The 18,898-nt window shown below is 32.6% G+C and overlaps 2 protein-coding genes across 2 annotated transcripts; both read right to left on the bottom strand.

Annotated features, from left to right (window-relative positions):
- Positions 1–1,638: 1,638 nt before the first annotated feature.
- On the bottom strand, positions 1,639–2,496 carry LOC107473353 (uncharacterized). The gene has a single exon (XM_016092895.3). The coding sequence runs from the start codon at positions 2,351–2,353 to the stop codon at positions 1,790–1,792; it is 564 nt and encodes a 187-aa protein (XP_015948381.1). The 5' UTR covers positions 2,354–2,496; the 3' UTR covers positions 1,639–1,789.
- A 13,363-nt stretch (positions 2,497–15,859) lies between these two features.
- LOC107473352 (uncharacterized) lies at positions 15,860–16,718 on the bottom strand. The gene has a single exon (XM_016092894.3). It carries the CDS (start codon positions 16,523–16,525, stop codon positions 15,860–15,862), a length of 666 nt encoding a protein of 221 aa, XP_015948380.1. The 5' UTR covers positions 16,526–16,718.
- Between the last annotated feature and the right edge of the window lie 2,180 nt (positions 16,719–18,898).

Genomic DNA, 18,898 nt, shown 5'->3' with positions numbered 1-18,898 from the left:
TACCAAAATCTTGATAGGCCTCTAAATAGGGATGCTACGTTTATTCTGCATAAAAATTGCGACTCTTCAAACTGCCGCAATTTTATTTTTTGAAGCCAATTAAAAAAATTGAGGCAGTTTCAACTTTCAAATCACAAATCGTTTACCTAATTAACGATGATTATAGCACAGCAGTGTTTGTTGAAAATTGCAAAGAATCTTTACCAACGCCTTAATAAAAATTGGCAGCGAATCAAATTCGCGGATCCGTGTAGCGGCGGTTCTAAACCGCGCAAATCTCTTGTGAAACGGCCGCCATTGTTTATTTTCCTTGTGAATTTCCGAACCGTAAGCAACAACCAACAACCGACTTTCAACTAAAAGTATTGTTATTCACTTTGACCATATAACTTGCCAAACACGTAATAACTCCATCTAAATTAAGAAGATAATTTTGTTTGCTAAAATATATTATAATTGATAGCATAAATAAAAAAGAGTAATTAATTATGTATTGTATCAGTAAATTAATTATAATGCTAAGTCAGGATTAGGCTGTTATTAGAGTCCGTTAGACTTAATTAGAATAACAACTCTCTAAATAATAATGTCTCTAATTTGTTATGTGCAATTGCATCATTCACACTTTAATACAATTGAGAACAATTTCTCTTTGTCTTTCTGAAATCATCAATTGAAGCACCAGAGTCTCCTACCTTTCAATAATAATTAATAAAAGAGAAATGCTAAGGGACAATAATTTTATTGAACAATATAAACAATCATCAATAAAATAAAAACACATTACATCTCCAAATTAACCTTTTAAATTTTAATATTAAAATAACCATTTATACACTAGTAAAATAAACATCCGATATATCTATTATTTATATTGTTTAATATTTTCATTGTTCACCTATACTTTTCCTTAATAAAAATGTGAACCTTGTACATTTGAGTTTTGCTTTTGCATTCTTTTCTTTTTTTTTTTCTTTAGCAATGAATGTCCTTATTATGTATTTCATGTAAGAATCCCTTATAAAGTAATACCAAAAACTAAGTAGTGAAGCAAGCTAATTACGATTTATAGAAAATTCCATGTGAGCTTAAATAATAAATATATCTCACTACATGCATATATGCTTAAAATTAAAAATAATGTTACATGGCCCGTAATAATTTGTATTTAAATTTACAAATATTTTATAGACAAAAATATATAATTTATATCTATATTTATTAAAATTTTTATATTTATGTGATAATTGTAAAAAAATAAAAAAAGAATAGATAAAGAAATTTTATTGATTGTTGATTGATTGAATTGTACTGAAGTGTGTTGTAAACTATGAGGATAAAATTAAATATATATAGATCATTGTCTTATGAAATATAAAAGCAAATAAAGATAAGATAAGAACAACTAAAGATAAAATAAAGATAAGATAATAAAGACTAAAATTATAATTGAATTTATGTATTATGTTGGGTTGAATTTATGGGCTACGAAACTTCTTTATTGTTGTCATGAACTAAAGTAAAAGAGTAGTTTAATAATATGAAATAATATAGCTTGTGTCTATATTTTTTAAAATTTGTATATATAAATCTATAAAATTTATTTATTAAAAACAATTTAATATTTGTGCTATATGATAACCAAATAATAATAATAAAATATTAAAAATGGCTGGCTCTTGAAATTTTTTTAAAAGAGCAATTAATTAAATGAATCCTTGATCTGGAAAAACAAAAAATGAATAAACTTAAAAAACAACAAAAAAGAGAGCAATAATAATATAGATCTTCAAATAATATTGGGGTAGTTCCACCATAAAGGAACACCAAGAACAACTTCATTGGAGTTCTTATTATTCTTCTTCATGTGATCCTCCACCAAACCCTTCACCGGCTGCTCCACTGCTTCTTCCATGGCAGCCGTGATCTTCGGAGTCGTTACGGAGAAATGAATAACTCCATTTCTCCGTCCATCCCAGTCCCTCAACCTATAACTCAACATATTATTGTCGCCGTCGCTGTCGCTGCCGAACCCCGAACCACCCAACAATATATCCGAAATAGCAATCCTTGCCACCCCAACGGGTCTAGCACTACTTGCTCTTGAATTCTTGCATTGAACCTCAAACGTGATGGACCTTGCATGCATTGGAATCTCAAGCAATAACTTCTCGTTCCATGAAATCAAACTTGAGCTATGATTATTGTTGATAATAATGTCAGTGTTTTTGGCTGTTTTTGTTGTGCAACATTTGAGTGACTCGGCTCGAACGACGACGTATGATTCCTCCTTCACATGAACGTTTTCACCGGAAATAACCGTAATCTCTATAGTTCGAGAGCTTAGCCCCATGATGCTGAAGCTAATTAGATATGTGTGTGTGGTGTTAGTTTAGATTGTTTTCGTTGTTGTGATGAGGGAGATTAATAACGAGGGTGAAGGTTGATGCTCTTATAAGGATGTCAAGGGGTACAAAAATTTGTTGGAAGGGAACACGAAAAAGAGAAAGAAATAGCGAAAGAAGTTGACGAGTTCTTTCGTGATATATATGCGTGGACTTTTTGACTTTTGACCTCAGTTTACTTACACTTACACCATTATAAATACAGTGATTATTATTAAATATTAGTTAACGTAATATAATATAACTAATAAAATTTATTATTTTTAATTATCAGTATTTAAATTTTAAATTATAATAAAAAATATTAATTCTGACGCGTCATTCGTGATAGGAATCTATATAATTTGTTAAAAGCAACCGCAGATTTAAAATTTATATGTAAACCATGGGATCTTATTACGATTTTACATACAAATTGAAACAGAATATACATAAACTGTTATAATATTTTACACATTATAAAATTATTACTAAAAGAAATAATTTTATGATATGGAATTTTTATGATCTAAAGATTTAAAGTTTAGTTAGTATTAAGAAAAAAAAAAATCAATGCTAGGTAGACAAATTGTTGAAAAATATAGCATAAGTTTATTGTACTGGTTAGTAGTAGATGATTGCTCCTATACAAATTAGTTAGAAGTTGTTACGGATGGTTAGTCTAACTGGCTAGATGATTAAGTAGTTAATTCATTGATATAGTTAGTTTTAAACCATTCTGCAAGTTCTCAATTTCTGAACTTAGAACTCATTTTCTTATTTTCTTTCTCCTCTTCAATTCACAAGCTGGTTCTGAGTTTTCATACGGTGCAGTGAGCATTTTTTTTCACTTGTTCCCTTTCTTTTTTTTCCGATTCACTCACACGACAGTGTTGATGAGAGTGCTTTGTTTCGGTTCTGTTGAAGTGTCGACTCTGATCACGAGTTTACAGAAATTGAAGGGAGTTGCTCGTTCTTGTTGAGTTTCAAGGGGATTAGCGTCTTTGTGCTACTTTCAATTTCTCTTGCACACGATTCCTAGTTCGTGGAACTTGCTTTCGCAACATTTTGTCCAATTTTGACTATTTTGCTGAAAGAATGGTTGATCCACCCGCTCCTTGCTCCGATTTGGAAAATCATGGATTCTCCACCGCTAAATCTCAGAATTTCATGCTGATGATACATCACTTTTTGACTATACAATCTTAATTTTCTCCTTCCGTCAGATCCAACTCCAATCTCAATTAGGATCCTTCTAGTCAATTTTTTTTCATTCGAGCAAAAATCCTGGTATCTCACTCACTTCCATTCCCTTGAACAATCACAAATTATCATTCTTGGTTCCGTTCTGTGAAGAACAAATTTCTATTTGTGGATGGTTCTCTTCCCAAACCTAATAAGACTGACCCTACTTTTGAGGCTTGGGAATATTGTAATTCTTGTATGCTTTTCTAGCTTCATGCTTCTCTTATTTCTAAGATTTTAGGTAGTGTGTTGTGGTGCAATGTTATCGCGGATCTTTGGCGAGATTTAAGTCATCAATTTTATTAAGGGGACATTTTTAGCATCATTGGGTTGGAGGAAGAGATGTTTCTTACCAAACAGGGGAGTTGTCGATTACTTCTTACTTCATCAAGCTCAAGTCCATTTGGGAGGAATTAGAGGAATTTTGACCGATTCTGAACTGTGATTGTGTCTGTAGCATTTTAGAGACTACAGATCATAAACCAATATTATAAGATTCACACAGGCATGAATGAGGAGCATGCAGGTGTTCGATCTCAAGTTATGCTTATGTAGCCATTCCCAATCCTTGCTACGGTATTCTCTATGCTTCTACAGCAAGAGAGACATATGGTTATGTTAGTCAATGCTACACAAACCTCCAATTTCACCCCAATTTCTCCAATATTCTGCTTCATGAGGCAGAGGATGCGGTGGTCACAGAGGCTGCTGTCGTAGTTCTACTAAGCAATGCACTCAATGCAGCAAATCTAGTCACACTATTGACACATGTTATCATAAGCATGGTTATCCCTCTCATATGCGGAAACTTCAAACGACTGACAATAGGCGAGTTGTTAACAGCATGGTGGCAAATGAAAATGATGCACAAAATGACACCATCTCTGAAGCCTAGAAAAGTGGCACCAATATAAACACCTTATTTTCCAAAGAGCAGAAACAAGCTTTGATTACTCTATTCAACCCTCATGGTGATAAACATGCACATTCTACTAATCTGGTAATCACGGTTCATGCTCCTTCAGCAAGTATACATAAAATTCTTTCACTTTCAAGTCACAATTTAAGACCATCGGATTGGATATTAGATATAAAAGCAACTGCTCATGTATCGTTCTCTTTAAAAATTTTCAACCGCTATTATTTCATAGATCCAATCCTGGTTAAGATGCCAGATGGTTCCCAAATTGTATCTACTAATAGAAAAACAATTTGGTTTACTGAGTTTTTCTATTTAATTGATGTTTTATATGTGCCTTCTTTCTCATATAACATCATTTCAGTCTCAAAAGCAACCTCAAAATTTTCTTGTCAATTTTTATTCAATGGTGTGAATTGTTAGATGCAGGATTGGATGAAGCTGAAGATGATTGGCACGGCTAATCTAAAAAATGGGTTGTATATACTGAACTCAGCCACATTAAGCCATAGCACTCATCCCTCCACTCAGGTCATCCACACTATTTCCACCAATAAGCACTATGCAGCCCTATGATATGACAGATTAGGACACATTGTCTCTGATAAATTAGAAATAATGCAAAGAAAATATGATTTTTTGAGGTGTAATTTTGATTCATTGAATAATATACCATGTGAACTGTGCCATTTTGCAAAACATAAGCATTTATCTTTCTCTTCTAGCAATATTAAATCTGTTAAATGTTTCAATATGATACATGTTGATATTTGGGACCTGTTGCTATACTTTTCACAAAGGGACATAAATATTTTTTAACTATTGTGAAAGATAAATCTCGGTTCACTTGAACTTATTTTATGAAATTGAAATCTTAAACCTTCCAATTAATGTGAGACTTTGTGCACTTTGTGGAAACACAATTTAATAAAAATAAAAATAAAACTATACAGAGTGACAATGGCAAAGAGTTTCTCATGACTACTTTCTATAGTTCCAAAGGCATAGTACACCACATCACTTGTGTTGAGACTCCCCAACAAAATAGTGTGGTGAATTGCAAGCAACAAAATATTTTAAACATGGCCATGCCTTGGTTTTCAAAAGCAATCTGCCACTTAAATTTTGGACCTTTACCATGGCTTAAGCTATCCACATACTGAATAGGGTGCCGTATACTCTGTCCTTTACACTCGGAGAGTCCTTTTCAAGTTCTTTATCAAACTTTGGCTATTATTCAGCATCTTCGAGTATTTGGTTGTTTGGCCTTCGCCTCAACTTTGGTTGCTTATAGGACAAAGTTTAATAAATGAGCTCGGAAATGTACTTTTCTGGGGTATAAGTCTAGTACAAAGGATTTATAAAATTATTAGATTTAGTTAATAAAGACATCTTTCTTTTTCGAAATGTGATTTTCTATGAACATATTTTTCCTTTTCATTATGATTCGGTCACTGCGTCATTCCAGTCCACTTCTACCCACTTTCCCTCAGTTTTGGGGTTCTGTTTCTTTCTTAGTTCATCACTTATTTCTTGAAAAAGTAGAAACTAGGTCACTGTTATCCATTCCTCAGTAGAGGCGGAGTATAGAGTTTTGGCACTAGCTGCTTGTGAAGGTAGGTGAATCAGCTACATTTTGCGGGATTTTTGAGTGCCATTGGATAGACCGATTACGATTTTCTGGGACAACTGATAAATTCATATTTTATGGTATTTATTTGCTTTAATTGGGTGGATTTTATTATTAACTTCTCTTCCATTTATTCGTTGAAATAACATAGTTTTGTGAATTTCTCCTAATTGTACTTAGTGATAAAAACCATGCTTTTTATGCTTAAAATTGCTAATTTTAATTTTACTTTTATTCCATTCGATACCTTGATGTGTTTGTTTAAGTGATTGAAGGCAAGGATGGCTTGGAAGGATAAAGAAAAAATATGTAAAAGTGAAGAATTCATGAAGAAGTGATGGATTTGTAGGTTTGTCAATCTCGACCTCTTTGTATCAAGTGATCATAACTTGAGCTATAGAGATCCAAATGAGGCAGTTTCAGTGGCATTAGAAAGTTAATATTTGGAGCTTCAAAAAGATATACAATTTTCTATAGTGGACGTGTGTTAAGACGTCCTCGTATGCAAAGAAAGAAATTGCAGGAAAGTGTGCATATTACTAGTTATGAGGAAAAAAGAGGTTGTGATGGCAATAGACAAGAAATATAAAAAGCAAGAAAGTAAAAAAGCAAATAATAACTAAATACCAAAAGCAATTAAACTAAGACAATTAAAGACACCAACTAAAAAAAAGTCTTGGCAAGGGTTGAGAGTTGAAATTTCTATCCTCATTATCATCCTCAATTGTGATGGTAAGTGTATTTTTCTCTCACTTAGTTATCCTCTAACAATTGAAGGAAAGTCAAGTGAGCACAATTAACTCTAATCCACAAGTCCTAGTCAACTCCTAGTGAAGGACTAGATTTAGTGGAGTTCAAGCTAACTAGCAACCTTCAATAATTTCACAACAAAATGAGGAAGGTTCAACAATCTCAAATAGCACATTAGTTGGTGCAAAATCATCTTCAACGGTGGGCTTGCCGCTTGCTCAACTTCTTCCAATCTTTCATCATTCACAATATGCCTTGGAGGTTGCGTATTATCCTCCTCAACATCGATTTCAAGCTTAATGGAAGAAGGTTCTACAACCTTGGAATCTGCCTCACACTTAATTTCTCCTAGATCTTTTACCACTTCTTCCTTTTCAATGATTTCGGCTTCCTCCACTTGTTGCAAAGACATACTCCATCTCCTTGTTCTCAAGTTAAGATTCTAAAATCTCCTTCATGCTCCGCTCTTTGGTTGATTCCACATTCATCCGTGTAAATACTTTGTTTGTGGTATGAATTTCACGAGTCCAAGTTGGCTTTAATTTTGGCAAAGTTTGCCATGATAGCTTCGTGCCTCTTTTGGACTTCTTCTTGCTCCTTGAGAAACAAGATTGCTTTAAGCCGATCCATTGGCTCTTGTTCCACTTGGCTAACATAATTAGGATCATGTTGCTTTTGGATCGATGGATATGGATATTCTTCCATGGAGGGTTGTGGTGGAAAGGAGAATTCATCATGTGGTTGAGAGTTCTCATACATGGGAGGTGGTTCATCTTGGTAAGAGTATGGATGTGGTGTATATAGAGGTGGTGGTTCTTGAGAGTATTGATGTTGGAATTATGGTGGCTCTAAGTATGGTTCATATGGCTCATATGGTTGTTGGTATAGTGGATATGGGTTAGGATCATATGGAGGTGTTTGGTGGTATAGGGCTTGTGAGTATGGTGGTTGAGGGCTATGTTGAGGAGGGGGTTCATAAGCATATGGTGGTTGTGGTTGATAATCACAAGAAGACTTACCATAACCATTAGATTGATATGAACCATGGGATGGATTATGCTGCTTGAGGCTCATCCCACCTTTGATTTTCCCATCCTTGATGTAAACCTTCATTGAAATTTTTATTTTCTACAACATAGTTAGAACCAAACTCATAGCCAAAATAGTGAGAATTAACGGTAATAAGAGAAAACAAAAGCAAAAGCTAGTAAGAACAAAGAGAACAAAATCCTACAACTAGCAAAACTAACAAAGAAACTAAAGCAACTATTCACAATATTACCATATATACAATAACCAATAACATGGCACACATATATAATTCATTGGCAACAGCGCTAAAAACTTACCACTATACTACAATAACCAAATAGAAGGTAGCCGCCAGCAATGACCGCTCCCAGAGCCGTCAGAGCTGCTACCACAGGACCGCCGAGGTAAGCATAATATCCGCTCAAGCACAACTTGGGAAGCCGCTGGTAACTGCTACCGCAATATCGCTGTCTCCCAGTCTTTCCGTTTTCTTTCCCTGTTTTCAATTAGGTTCTTAATTAATTCTATTTAAATTTTGTTTGCTGTTTTGGTTAATTTAGGATTAGTAATATTTTAATTTGTAGTTCGTAAGTGGATTTTGTTAGGATTAATTGTTGCTGTTAGTTGAATTTAGAGTTTGAATTGCAATTTGCTTGAATTGCTGAGATATTATTGAGATATTGCTGCTGAGATTCTTGAGTTTGAATTACAATATGATTAATTGATCTTATGCCGGATTGCTGAGATATTACTGCTGAATTCTTTTGGATTGGCTTAATTAATTTTCTGTGGAATTAATGGATAAGTTGTTGGAAGTGTTTCATTAATTGCTTGATTGTGATAATTTGCTATTTTATTGTTGAATTGCTGGAAATTTGCTGTTGAGATTGGTTGAAATTTGTTTGATTGTGTGAAGATTCGATGTTTTACTGCCAGTTTTGATGACTTTTGAAGCTGAAATTGACGGAATAATGTGTGTTGCTTCATATTTGATTGTCTGGAATTGTTTTGATTATTTGGATAGTTGTTACTTCACTGCGTTGAGGTTGTTTTGATTGGTTTACTGATGAGTTCATGAGATATGCTATTGGTTTGGTGTTATTGGTGCTGAGAGTATGCTTATTAGTGTCATTTTGCGTCGTTAGATTTGATTAGATTTTAATTCTTAGTTAGTGATTTGATTTAGTTAATCTGCTTGCTGCTGTTAGTTGGTTTTAGGCTAGAATTATGATTTTTTTATTAGAGTTGGTCTTAGTCTATGTCTAGTTCAATATATTTTTATGTTTCTTGAGTTTGACTTTTAATCTGTTTAGATTGTTTGGCTTATTTGTTTGCTGAATTTTGTTTAGTTTTAACTAAAATTTCAGTTTTGATCTTTAATCAGTTTGGTTTTGGTTTTGGTTAGTTCAATTTTATTTTCTGATTTTAGGAAATTTAAGTGGTTAAGATATGGTAGTTTAGGTCAAATTTTTTTAAATCTAAGTTTTAATTCTTGCTTTAGTTCAATTCCTTTTTACATTTTCTTGTTTTATTGTCTAAATCTTCTTAGTTTCTTTTGTTAATTTCTTTATGTTGCAATTTTTACTTTCATAAACTCTTGTTAGATTTTAATTTTCTTTAATGCAATTTAATGTTTTATGTTTTCTTGTAATTTAATTTAGTTGTTATTATTGTTTTCTTGCATTGATTAGTTGTAGATTTTACTAATTCATGTAATTTACTATGCTTTATATTTATGCACATTAGGTGTTTGATGAAATACTTGAATTAGTTTTAGAGTAGAATTTTAGCACTCTTGCCTTGAGATTGAGGACTTAAGTGCCTTGATGTCATTGATGTCGAGTGTAATTGGTAATTTAGGATTGTTAGTTGATTTTAGAATCAATTATATCCACTTGACTTCACCCTCCGATGTTAGAGAAAAACTAGGTGGAATTAACCGTTTGTAATTACTATGCTGTGGTCAATGATTCAAGATAAAAGACTTTGACTCTTAATCCTTGCCATGAGTGTCTTGTAGCATTTATATTATCTTAATTGTTAGCTTTGCTTACAATTTACTTTCTTGTTCATTATTTCAAAACTCAAAATTCTCGTAACTAATAATATGCACTCTTTTCTGTAATTCCTTTGAGAGACGTCTCGAGATTTAAATACTCTCGGTTATTATTGGTTTGACTTAAGTAACAAAAAAAATTAAACTTTGATTGAAAGTTAATTATTAGTTTAGATCTATACTTTGACGAGATTATTTTTGTGAAAATTCTAAATTGATAATTTTTTTACGTCAACAACCAATCTACACTTTACATTGCTTCAAATTTTATGTTTTATGAGCACACCAAATATATTAAGATAGATTATCACACGATAAGAGATCAAGTGCAAGATGGATCGCTGAAATTGCTCTCTATTAGGACCGCATAACAGGTTGCATATCTCTTGACCAAGAGTTTGGCTCTGGAGTCGTTTTTAAAATTTCATTCTAAGTTTGGACTGTTTGATGTTCACATTTTAAGTTTGAGGGAGGCTATTTGATAATATAGCTCAGCATAAGTTTACTGTACTAGTTAGTAGTAGATGATTGCTCCTATACAATTAAGTTAGTTAGAGGTTGTTACGAATGATTAGTATTGCTGGCACCATAACTAGTTTGTTAGATAATTAAGTTAACTCATTGATATAGGTAATTCTACCTTATTAATTAACATGATGTATATAAACCAGTTTATTGTATTATTACAATTGAGTGAAATAATTTTATAAGTACTTAATTTTTGAACTTGAAACTCATCTTCCTATTCTCTTTCTCCTCTTCAATTCATAAACTATCTTGAGTTTTCACACACATAAAAAAAGAAAAGAAAGTCTATTATAAAATTTACACAATAAAAAAAATAGTTCTTGTGTAAAGAAATATGTTAAAGATAATTATTTATGTGTCTCCATCCACATATTTATTTGAATTTAAAAAAAATATCATAACACAATAGAATTAATACTCAAAATGGTTTTTAATATTTGATTTTTGACACAATTTAGCCCTTTAAATTTTCAATTGATTCAAATTGTACTCTGAAATTTTGACATGTGTCTCAATTTGGTCTTTCCAACATTTTCTCGTCACCGGAAGACTGACATGACAATTTTAAATGACACGCGGTACTGTAACGGTTAGATGATATGACCAAAATTTTTAAGGTATTAATTTAACCCCTCACAATTTGAACATAAAACCTAGCGCAGCCCCAATTCCCCTAAATTGTAGTAGTCTCTCCAAGAGTTAGGGAGTAGTAGCCAAGGCTTAGGCAGTTCTAGCAGAGCTCATTCGCACGGTGGCTGGATAAAGAAAACGATTTGTATAGAAAATTATATTCATTGATGTTGTTCTGTGTATATGCTTGTTGATGAATTATATTCATCGTGGTACTTGTTGTTTCAGATAATGGGAAGAAAAGCTAATCCAGATGCTACTTTTCTTGATATTGAGAAATTGTATTATAAGAAGGAGAAACACGTTGAGGTGGAAAAATCGTATTATAAGAAGGAGAAACACGTTAAGGTGGAGGAAGTTCCATTTGAAGGTTCTAAGGAAATAAAGGAAGCAATTGAGTGAATTGGATGGTTTGGGTTTGGTGCGACCTATTTTGGCTAAAGGGGCAACCTTCCAATCCAGTGATAACAAAGTTCTATTGGAGATTAAGAAACCGAGTTAATAGCAGAGTAATGTAGGAAATGTCAATAAAATATTCTAAAAAAGTCAACAAAGACAAAGTGGACTTATCTTTGCAAGTTGTACTACAGAAAAAGCTGCAAAGGTATATGAAATTACCATTATAATATTTTTGACAATCTTATTTTGTTGTCTTATTAAAGCAACGAGAAGCTGAAGTACCTTGTTTAACCTTTTCTATTTTGGTGTGTGTATGCGTGTAGTTTGAAGGGAAATCTGCACTAATTTATCAATTAGAATTATCATAGAATGCCACTTTGAACTTAACATCGTGCTTCAAGATTGGTGAGACTACTATGATTTTAGAGAATTGGAGTTGTGCTAAATTTTATGTTCAAATTGTGAGGGGTTAAATTGATGTATTAAAAAATTTGGTCATGTAGTTTAATCATTACAGTGTCACGTCTCCTTTAAAATTGCCAAGTCAGCTTTCTGAAAACACGGATCAAAATTTTATGGTACAATTTGAATCAATTGAAAATTTAAGGACTAAATTACATCGAAAATTAATTTTCAGAAATTATTTCAAGTATTAACTTTGACACAATACGAATATTCATATTCATAAAAACATAATTATATCGTTATAAAAATTTTAATTGTTTTAATATGAGAGATTTAATTATTTTAATATAAAATATTTGATATTAATTATTTTATTAGAAAAACATATTATGTTGACGGTGAGTCGGTGACCCCACCTATCTCTATCATTCCATAGCTGCAAGAGACATATTAGAAAATTGTATGGATGATTCATGCACGCAATCAAGAAACAAAAGGGAAAAAAAAGGGACATTTGGTCCCAACTACATACTGTGAAATAATGATGTATCCTCTGTAACCTAGTAAGTTTTATAATATATGGTTCACTATTTTTAGACATTTACATTATTAGGACTCTTGTGCTACATGAATAATATAATACCAATCATGGGGTATATGTCACATGATCATTGTTGGCACCAGCAAGTGTTGTCCCTAAATTTACCGTGCATTAAGGTGTGATGTATTATTGATCTTATAAAAGCTGTCAAGGAGAATTGAATCCAAAATTGCACTGATTTCTAAATTAATTGATCGATTAAATAACGAAAAATGGAATTGATCAATGATAATATCACAGGAAAAAAAAAAAAGAAAATATAGAGAGAGTCAATAGAGTTTTTGTACAATGTGTACAATAAGAGTATAAGAATGTTTGATTCAGTAGGATATCAGATGCTTATTATTCCTGGTATCTGGATGGTTATTTTGGATAGTATGGATATATTGTGTTTGAAAAATTAGTAATATTTTATTCTAGATGTTCATTTTTTAATTTATATTAAGTCAAATAAATAGCCCATTATACACATTGTATAAATACTCTATTGACTCCCTAACAGAATTTAAAAAAAAACATAGTAATAATTCGGCTTTTTAAAGAAATAACTTTTTCTTTGTTGAGAAGGTTACAGATTTACAGTACGCAAAATCCTTTTATTTTAACAAAAATATTTGGTAACAAAATATTATTTAGTATTTATTAATTGTTATTTAAATTAATAAATATTAAATGAGTCAAATTTATTTTTTTTTATTTTCTTAGTTCTTATTGATATCAAATAAGAAATAAAAACTATAGATTTGAAATTAACCGAATCTTTAGAGATTCAATGGCGACGAATTACGTTTAAAGGTTTTGAGAATAAGCTTTTGACTTGTTTACAATTCTGTGAAGAATTTGCAAAGAGATTAGCGAGAAATTTAATAATAATTATGTACAAAATAGTTTTGATTTAACGACAAAATTTTATCTATTAAGTTCATCACTAAATTAAAGTTGGGATGACAACTTAGCAACAAAAGTTTTTTTTTTAATTAGCGACTTGAAATTAGCGAAAAAATATGTCACATGTACTATATATATATATATATAGTTACAACTCTTTTGCTAATGAGATTTAATTTAGTAGCTTGATAACTAAAACTTTAATTTAGACTTTGGAGATCGACTAATTAACGAGATACACGTCCTTAGCTGAGTAATTAGTTGTTGCCACAAAGTAGCGGTAACAATATAATTATCACTAGCTAACATAACTTGTGTAGTGATTTTTTGTAGTATTAACTATTAAGTGATGAATTTTGGAGGAACTAGTAGTACGTTGCTCGCTAAAAGCTTTAATTTTGGTGATGTATTAGTTAGGAAATTTTGTTCGTCGTTAAATGTACATCAAGTGTTTGCGACGAAATAACATAGGAGCATTATTTCTCACTAGTAATGCATCTTCCTGCACTACTAGCTTAGGTTCATAAGTTCATTAGTGATGAATTAGTGACATAATTGTTGATGACCATACAAAATGAAGGTAAATGTGTGTCAAGCTTTTGCAACCGAACTACCATAATATTAATATTCATGGCTAATCCATTTTTATCCAGTTGAACCCTAGGTAATGAATTTGCAAAAAGATTGTTGCTCGCTAAATTATTTGTGGCATACCAACTAGAAAATTTTTATCACTACCCTTTTTTAGCTACGAAACTAAATTTACGAGAAATTAATTTTCTTGTAAATTTCTCGCTAATCAATTATTTATCTCGTGTCTGGATGTTTTGTAACCATTCCCAAATAAATCTTGTTTTTAATGTGTCACCACTTCATTGTTAAATACTGAAGACAAAATATTTTTCGCAAATTTTGTTGCTAATCTGCCAAATTATTGTAGTCCGGTAGAAGAGTATAAATCAAAATGTATATTCATTCATTTTTTGTTTTAATTTGTATTAACAAAAAGTGCTTAAAGTACAACATTTCTAAAAACTAATTTAGGATATAAAAGATATGTGATATTTATAAACACTCTAAAAATTATATTAGAATTGTAATAAGATCTAAATCATAAAATTATCTAATCTAATAAAAAAATTTAGAATTATTGATTAATTTATTCAAAATCACAGAAGATTTTAAATGTTAAAAATTTTAACTGCTTAATAAATACACACTATATATATATAATATAAATATATAATGGCACCATAACTCAAGATACAATTTTTTTTAAATATCTAGGTATATATTAAAATAAAATAAAATTTAAACACTAATATATTTGAGAGTGAAGAGAGTAAATGTCAAACGAAAAGTTTAAAAAGTACTCTTTGACAAAGAAGCAGGTTCTAACTAGGATTATTACCTTGGTTGTTCATTATGCTGGTTTTTAAGGGATTATTTGAGAAAGTTTAGGAACAGTATTTTTATTAAAATTTGGTAAACATTTAATTTATAAAAAAAATTGAATAATTTCATATCATTAAATAAAATTTTATACTATTAAAAATACTAATGATAACTATCACAAAATTTGTTGACCCTAATACTCCTAGGATTATTTCGTTATCTGTGCTAAGGGAGAAATTACATGTGAATTATAGAGTATAGGATACATAGACTTGGAAATTGCATATGCATGCATGGGTCAACGAAAATATTAGTGTAAATGGCAAGTCATCATTTATAATCAACACATTACCCACACCTTACGTATGAGAAAACTTCACTAGTGCTTTAAATATACACGATAGAATCATCAAATCAATGTGGCCAAGTCATTATTTAGTTACAAAATAAATTAAACCCAATGCGCTGAAGAACACTATCTACTTACCATTGCACGGAAACTTTTAGGTTATTTTAATTATAAAGCAAAAGTCAATTTTAGAATTGTTTGTACGTACTTGATTCTTGTAATTAGAAAGATATATGAAACTCTACCAAATGAGGATAGATATATAGATGGGTAATCCATATTATTATTTAGGTAAAAATTCAGGTAAATTTTATAATTTCACATTAAGTTAATAGCTAACAATTATTAAATAATTTAAATAATTTGACTAAATTTTTATCTAATAACTCTTAATTATTAACTTCACGTAAAGTTGACTTCATTTGAGTTTTTACCTATTATTTATAGTTCAACTCCATATTATTGATTCTATATCTATTATAATAGAATAATGCTACATGTATACCAAAATTAACCACCAAAGCTACTAATATAAAATACATATTAAAATATAAATACACATTAAAATTAAATTAAATTACACATATATTTATACACATACATTAGTGGCCGATTTTAATATACAAATAGATTTTTGATTATGATATATCAATCACACACCTTCTTCTTATTCTTCTTATATACAAATCCAAAAATGAAGGAAAATTTAAAAAAACCAATACAATGTCTCAACCAAACCGGACCACATATAACATTATTTTTTGGATTATTTTGATAATTCACTTTAGACTCCATAACTTGGTCATGCTCAAATAATCCACTAGAACTCATCTTCATTTCTTCCTTTGCTTGTTTGATTTCGTAACTCCCCGGCCAATCCTCCGGCGGCGGCACCACCACCCTAACCGAGAAATGGATAACCCCATTTCTCCTCCCATCCCAACCCCTCAACTCATAACTCAACATTTGAACGCCATCATCATTATTTTCAGTTGCATTATTCGCAATATTTCGAGAAAAAAGAACATCCAAAACCCCAATTCTGGCCACCCCAACGGGCCGCGCCGCCTTGAATTTCTTGCATTGCACTTCAAATGTGATTGACCTAGCATGCATGGGAATATCCAACATGAATTTCTCGTTCCATGCAAATATGCCACCATTTTCGCTTACCATTTTAGTTGTGCAACAATTCAGAGACTCGGCACGAACGGTTACAAAGATGTTCTCAGCAATTGGAGTTCGATCAACACATATGTTTTCACCGGAGATAACAGTGATCTCTAGTGTGCATGCATGTTGCTTTGCCTCCATTTTATTTTTTGAGAATACAAAATAAAAATAAAAGAATTGCTAGGGAGATATGAAAGAGTATGAAGAGGGTAAGGGGATTTAATAAGTATGTAGTAAGATTTAATTGCATGAGAAATTAAGGTAGAAATGCATATGTTATTTCTTATGACTTTTCATCGTTTTGAGAAAAGAATAGAATTAATTATAGGTATTAGAAAAAGAGAGGAAAATGCTCTTGTTGTAAATTTGCTTATATATATATGAAAGGACTAATTAAAAAGATTATAAAGTTAAATGTAGATAGAGACTTTAACGTGTTTATATGGCGTGTGTGGAAACTGTGTTTTACGTGTTGAGTAAGTTTACTATAATTTATGATGATTTCAACGTGTATATATGTATTTGAGTATACGATGTTGACTTATTCAACATAATGACAAAAAAAAAAACGTATTTTTTAAACCAAAATTATTATAAAAAAATATTTTAAAAAATATTTTTAATATTTTTATTGAAATAGTTATCTTATTTTAAATTATATATTTGTTTCTTCCTGGGTTGCTTTTAGGTTGCATACATTCCTCATGTTAGTTATATATATATATTGTTCATACCCTGGCCCAATGATAAAGGCCCAGGTACAAATAAAAGACCTAATTCAAAGAGTTGAGCCTTGCTAAACACCGACCTTCATACTAAGAAGTCGGTGTTAACTACGACTTACTCTAAAGAAGTCGGACATGAGATTAGCTGGCAGATAAACACTCATTCAAATGAGTGACCGCCCCTAAAATCTCTCTAACCGCTTCATCGAGCCATATCTTAACCTCCCTAAGATAGAGGGACGGTTAGCACCCAAAAGATACGGCACTACCCCAACGGTGGTTATTGGCTCACCACTATAAATACACTGACACCCCTCAAGTATCTCTAAGCCCAATACTCTCTAGACCTGCTAACACCCTTGCTAACTTAGGCATCGGAGTGTCTTTGCAGGTACCACCCCCCATTTATTCACGTACACAAGTCGGAAGGAGGCTCCAGCGAACGAACCTACTCGAAAGCCACCCTCTGCAGATAATTGGGCCGACCAACGTCATCCATTCTATTAATCTCCGGTTACCCACCGTAACAGGGTTACCTACCGTAACATTGGCGCCGTTGCCGGGGACCCGAGAGATCATCCATCGATGGCGGATAGATCCCACGAAGAAGGCCATGTGGAAACAGATTCTGAACAAGAGAATCTGGACACAGGAAATAACGATGTGGATCTCACCCTCCACCAGGAAATTGACAACCAGCACAGAGAAGGCACCTCCGGAGTAAAAAAACCGAAGGTAAACTCCTCAGAAGTGCGCGAATCAGAAAAAGAAGGACCATCCCATGTAACTGAACTCTTGGGATTAGTCCACAACCGCCTGGAACAATTAGAGCAAGAGCGAGAGCGGCAAAAGGAAACTGAGAAGAGCCTAAAAGAGGAGATGGAACGACGAAAAGAGTTAGAAAGAAAACTCTTAAAGTTGGAATCCTCCCTCAAAAGTCGCAATTCCCGCGACGAACAAGAAGAGCCGCCCTTGGGTGGGGAAGATCCTTTCAGCGAGGACATAATGAGGGCAAAAGTTCCGAGGAACTTCAAAAGCCCTGATATGGACCTCTACGATGGAACCACGGATCCAAAGCATCATCTGAGCAACTTCAAAAGTCGGATGTACCTAGTCGATGCTTCCGACGCTACGCGATGCAAGGCCTTCCCGACCACTCTATCGAAAGCAGCGATGAAGTGGTTCGATAGCCTCCCCCCGAGGTCGGTTACTAGCTTTGAAGACCTCTCAAGGAAGTTTTTGATGAGGTTCTCAATCCAGAAAGACAAAGTAAAACATGCACCGAGCCTCCTGGAAATAAAACAGGAGGTCGGAGAATCTCTACGAACCTATATGGAAAGGTTCAACAAAGCATGTTTGGAGATTCAAGAACTGCCCACAGAGGCAGTCATAATGGGATTAGTCAATGGGCTTAGAGAAGGTCCCTTCTCGCAATCCATATCTAAAAGACATCCCGTTTCTCTAAGTGATGTACAGGAAAGAGCTGAAAAGTACATTAACATGGAGGAAAATGCCAAGTTGAGAGACCTGAGCTGGCGACCTGGGCCTCCTCCCTCAACAAAAGAAAGGGAGCGGGAAACCAAGAAAAAGGAAGAACTCGGTCTCGAAAAGTCAAGAAAATATCACTCTTATACTCCTCTGAAAATTTTTATAGTGGATGTATACAGAGAGATTTGCAATACTGAGAGACTGCCACCCCCTAGACCAATTAAAAATAAAAAAGGGGGAGCCGCAGCGATTACTGCGAGTACAATAAAATATATGGTCACTCCACAAACGACTGTTACGA

This window comes from Arachis duranensis, chromosome 2 (assembly GCF_000817695.3).
Source record: "Arachis duranensis cultivar V14167 chromosome 2, aradu.V14167.gnm2.J7QH, whole genome shotgun sequence".
Classification (NCBI taxonomy): domain Eukaryota; kingdom Viridiplantae; phylum Streptophyta; class Magnoliopsida; order Fabales; family Fabaceae; genus Arachis; species Arachis duranensis.
This window is presented reverse-complemented; position numbering and strand designations above follow the sequence as displayed.